This window comes from Etheostoma spectabile, chromosome 15 (assembly GCF_008692095.1).
Source record: "Etheostoma spectabile isolate EspeVRDwgs_2016 chromosome 15, UIUC_Espe_1.0, whole genome shotgun sequence".
NCBI classification, from domain to species: Eukaryota; Metazoa; Chordata; class Actinopteri; order Perciformes; family Percidae; genus Etheostoma; species Etheostoma spectabile.
In genome coordinates this window covers 894,054-898,430 of record NC_045747.1, presented here as the reverse complement: position 1 = coordinate 898,430, position 4,377 = coordinate 894,054, and the positions used below count along the sequence as shown (strand labels likewise).

The following is a 4,377-nucleotide window of genomic DNA, read 5'->3' as shown; positions in this document are numbered from 1 at the left end:
ACCGGAGAGGCAACTCGGCGATCTGAGGCGTGTAGGAAAGAAAATCAAGCTGTACATTTTTGGGAACTTCATTTTGCAAGGACATGAGGGCTTACCATGTATGACATAGAGCAAGACAAATGCTAATAATAATAATAATAAAAAAAAAAAAACGAAGCCTGCAGATTGTGTGATTTAAGGATCCTGGAAATGAAAATGTGTTCTAGGTTTTCTCCTTTCAAGCTTTTCTTTGATGTTTTTTTTTTCTTCTTCTGAAGCAATGTGCTTAAAATGATTTTAACTACCCTAATTTTCAGTTTCATGCTTTAGACAAGTGATACTTCTGCAATCCCCAGGGAAATATTACATACTGACGATTTGGTTTAAAAGGTCTCGTGTTACCGAGTTTAAAGGGAGATTTCCTTGTCTCTATGATTGTAAAGCAGGTCGAGGTGCTGTTTAAATACTGTGAAAGGGGGCGCCCGGACAGCTCAGTTGGTAGACCAGGTGCCCCTACAGTATACAGAGGACTACTCGGGTTGGACTTTATATCATTTTAAATACTGTGAAAGTAGCAAAAGGCTCATTCCACAGAGACGTGCACACAGCCCGTGTTCAGAGTCTGGGCTCTTACACGAGCCGCCACCAATCAGCAGACGGACTGTAGGTTTGTTAATTAGGGGTTAATATCAACTTTCTTTTCTTTTTTTCTTCATTTTCATGAGATATATATATAAATGTGTCACCTGCAAATTGCACTTGCAATAACGATACTTTCTTATGAGTGTGGTGGCCGGGTTGGTTCAGCGGTAGACCAGGCGCACATGTACTTCGAGGTCTATGCCTCGACCCAGAGGTCCAGGGTTCAAATCCAACCTGAGGCAGTTTCTTGTATGTCTTCCCCTCTCTCCCCTTTATCACCTAACTGTTCTGTCAAAGAAATGTCTTTTTTTTTTTTTTAAAGGCAGAAAACCCCCAAAATAATAATTAAAAATTAAAGTCTCAATAGTGACATCTGGCGGTGAGGTTGTGGCACTGCTAAAGCTCTTTCAGGGACATTTTTGAGTGTCCCAAAGTTGATTATTTCTTTTTCAAGTTGCAGACGTTGTAGCTTCAGTATGTAACAAACAGAAAAAACTGCAAACATTGGCATCACGTTGAGGGTATGTACAGTCCAACTGTACTTGACCTAAAGTAAATGACTCCTAGCTCATCATGGTATAGATGAAGTATTTTGACAGTGAGGTACTTAATGGTGTATCGCCGTCATGTAACAGTATGGAGGCTGTTTATCTTCCCTGGGGCATGGGAGAAGCTTGGGGTGCAAGTCAACACGTAAAGAAGGCAACGCCATTTTAAAAAAGCCCTAATTAACAGTAAATAAGTCCCAGCATGGGTCGACAACAGCAGTTAGCTTTCTATCTGCATTTGAATAGCAGGCAGCGTTGGTAAACCAACCCCATTACGCATGGCAGATCTTATCTCTGCTGCTGTGATAAGTCTTCCCGATATGTCGAGGTAACTGTTAGTTAAGAGGACTTTAGCTTTGCCAACTGTGTATGCGCTGTGGTGCGTGCCCGAGGAGAGGCTTTACTGGAGGTTTCTGTGGGGAGAAGGAGGGAGCCAGACAGGCGACAGTCAGCGCTGTGTTGGCCCCCGGGCAGAGGCAGAGAGCGAGCCGGCCGAGCCAATGAGAAGAAGACATCCACTCCCCCTTCTGCCCTGCCCGGCTTGGCTCAGCTCGGCGCGCCCTGTAATTAGGAGCTCTGGTTGGGTTGGGCGCCGCCTCGGTGGACAGCCCGGCTGCTGTGTCAGGGGAGTTTGGGAACGCCAGCTCCAGACTTCGAGTCTATCTCTATCTGAACGCTCCGGGTTTATAGAGTTATACTATGAACGGGCAGTCCTCACCTGTCTTCGAGGAGAAGAAACCAACCCTCCCCATGGCTGGGAGTTCCATCTCGGCGACCAAAGATTCCCCGACCCTGCCGGAGTCCTCATCCACAGACATGGGCTTCTACAGCGGCCAGAGCGCGCTCCACGGATCGCAGGATTTCTACCCGGTGCAGCCGTCGTACTCGGCTCAACACACGAACCCGTACGCGTACCACCACTATAACTTACACGGCATGGGTTCTGGCGGCGCCTACCCTGTTGGCAAGGCAGAGTACCCCCCATACCCGCATTCAGCGTACCGAGAGCACGGAGCATTCAGCCGGGAGGTGCACTCAGCGCTGCAGGACGGCGGTGAGTTAAGCCCAATGTGGTAGAACTAAAATAATTATTTGATAAATTAAACGACTTACTTACACATGACTCTCTAACACACCATGTCCAAGAAAGAGAATAGCCACATCACCTGAGGCTGATGTATGGCCATAAAAACAAAATCATTACGCATGAATTTTACGCACGAAGAAAATGTTTCCACAGCCTCCTTTTTCAGCATCAAGCTGATGCTCTCTAAATCATGAACTTCTTAATCTTCATCATTAGGAGATGATTGAGTCTGAATTACAGTGTACTTATAGTATTAAATGAATACCTTCCGCCATTATGCACTGCATCCATAAAAGTACATAGCTATATCTCCAGACATAAGACCATGTCCCACTCTGGCCTCCTGGAAGAACCATGTGAAGTTGAGGCTTAGAACCTCAGGCTACAATCTGTCATTTTTATGTGTACTATTGTACATGTTCAGTAGTGTGCATTGTCCTGAAATATTAAATAAAAAATAATTAAAAATACTGTACACAAGTAGGGGAGACCTAGGACTTGACTGAGACACTCCTATTCCCCATATACACGTACCCGTCACAGTGTTTTAGGATTAAAAAACATGTCCAGATATTTTTATTAGTATAAGTTTTGTGTTTTCTGAACTACAGTATATATCTAAATGAATGTTTAGTGCAGCTGCAAAAGTAGCATTTGTCGAGATGTATTTACATTTGGTCACTCAGATTTGAATAGAGTATCTTCTATTTCACGAGGAATACCAATATTTAATGTTAATGATGTGTTATACCTGTCGAACTGTACAACTGAAGAGCAAATGGGAATATCTGGTGAGATAAAGCTTCCGCCTGGCCGTGGACAGTAATTTGGAGGAAACACCTGAGAGTTTAGAAGAAATATATTCAGTTATTGTTTTGTTTGATTTGTCTCATTGTTACACACTTGTCTTAAAACTTCTTTGGGTTTTTGGGGATTATTTGAAATACATCATGCAGTCCATGCTCACACAAATGAACTAATCATAGAACACTGTAACTCAGTATGCAGATGATACAGATAGAGATATTACGAGAACATTAAAGATAACTTTTGGAACAACACACATCATAGCCAATAAAACAACACTGTTCTTATTTTGGCTGTTTTTCGGAACCTGGTAGATGTCTATGGCCGCTATGGCAACCAGAGCTAAGAAAACAAACCCGACCGACTAGTCTACTGCTTTTGACGTTCCAGTTGGGAGTTGACTCCTGGAAAGGGCCCCGGGGGACTTTGGCCCTCAGCCACGCACGTTAGGCGTCACGACATGTCGCTGAGCCTTGGCCCTTTGAATCATCCAACGGCGACGGCTCCTTATCATGCGAGGCCGTGCCCGCACGAAGAAATATCAAACAGATAGGTGACAAATTGAATTTCAAAGATAAATAGGAATGTCTAAATGATAATACATATTACATCACAAATAATAAATACACGTTCCAAACAAGATGATTGGGTAAATAATGGGAGTAAGTATAAAAAAAAGTGAGTCCCTGGGTTTGAATCTGGCCCTTTGCTGGGTGCTATCCCTCTTTCTATCCCCCCTTTTCTTTCTATCTAATAAAAATAAAAAGCCCATAAGATATACTATATAAATATTAAAAGCCACAGACAATAAACAGCACAGGGGCGTAGCCATAATATTTTGATGACATGAGTCAAAGCCCCCTCAAATGACACTCATCGTTGTTGTAATGATACTTTTTGAAATTTTTATTTCCCAACATGAACGTCTAAACCTGTTTCAAAGCTTACCCCTAAGTTATAATTCTGGATTATGAGTCCTTTTTTTCTTCTTCTTTTGGGCCAAAAGTATTCTAATTGAAATATATTGAGTCTAAAAACAGTGAAATCAGCCTTTAAAACACCCACAATGCATTTGTTTTCAATCGTTGAGTGGATACTCGTAACATTCAGAGAAAAGGAGCCGAATACATAAGCTGTAAAGTAAAATAACCCAAAAAATTGTGTAATGACATATTCACAATAGTCTCTTTGAAATTGAAAGCCCAAAACCAGTGTTTTTTGGGAAATGGCTAATTTTATAAATAATAATGGAGGCTGATTTGAAAACATTTTTTTAGACTATTCACCTCAGAAGAAATCCCAGTGTCACCGTTT

The 4,377-nt window shown here is 42.2% G+C and overlaps 1 protein-coding gene across 1 annotated transcript in view; it reads left to right on the top strand.

Moving 5' to 3' along the window:
* The first annotated feature begins 1,462 nt into the window (after positions 1-1,462).
* Positions 1,463-4,377, top strand: part of LOC116703538 (homeobox protein Dlx3b) — a 7,934-nt gene continuing 5,019 nt past the window's right edge. Inside the window, exon 1 of the mRNA XM_032538332.1 lies at positions 1,463-2,223. Within this exon, the coding sequence (XP_032394223.1) occupies positions 1,869-2,223 (355 nt within the window). The 5' untranslated portion in view covers positions 1,463-1,868. The remainder of the gene's footprint in view (positions 2,224-4,377) is intronic.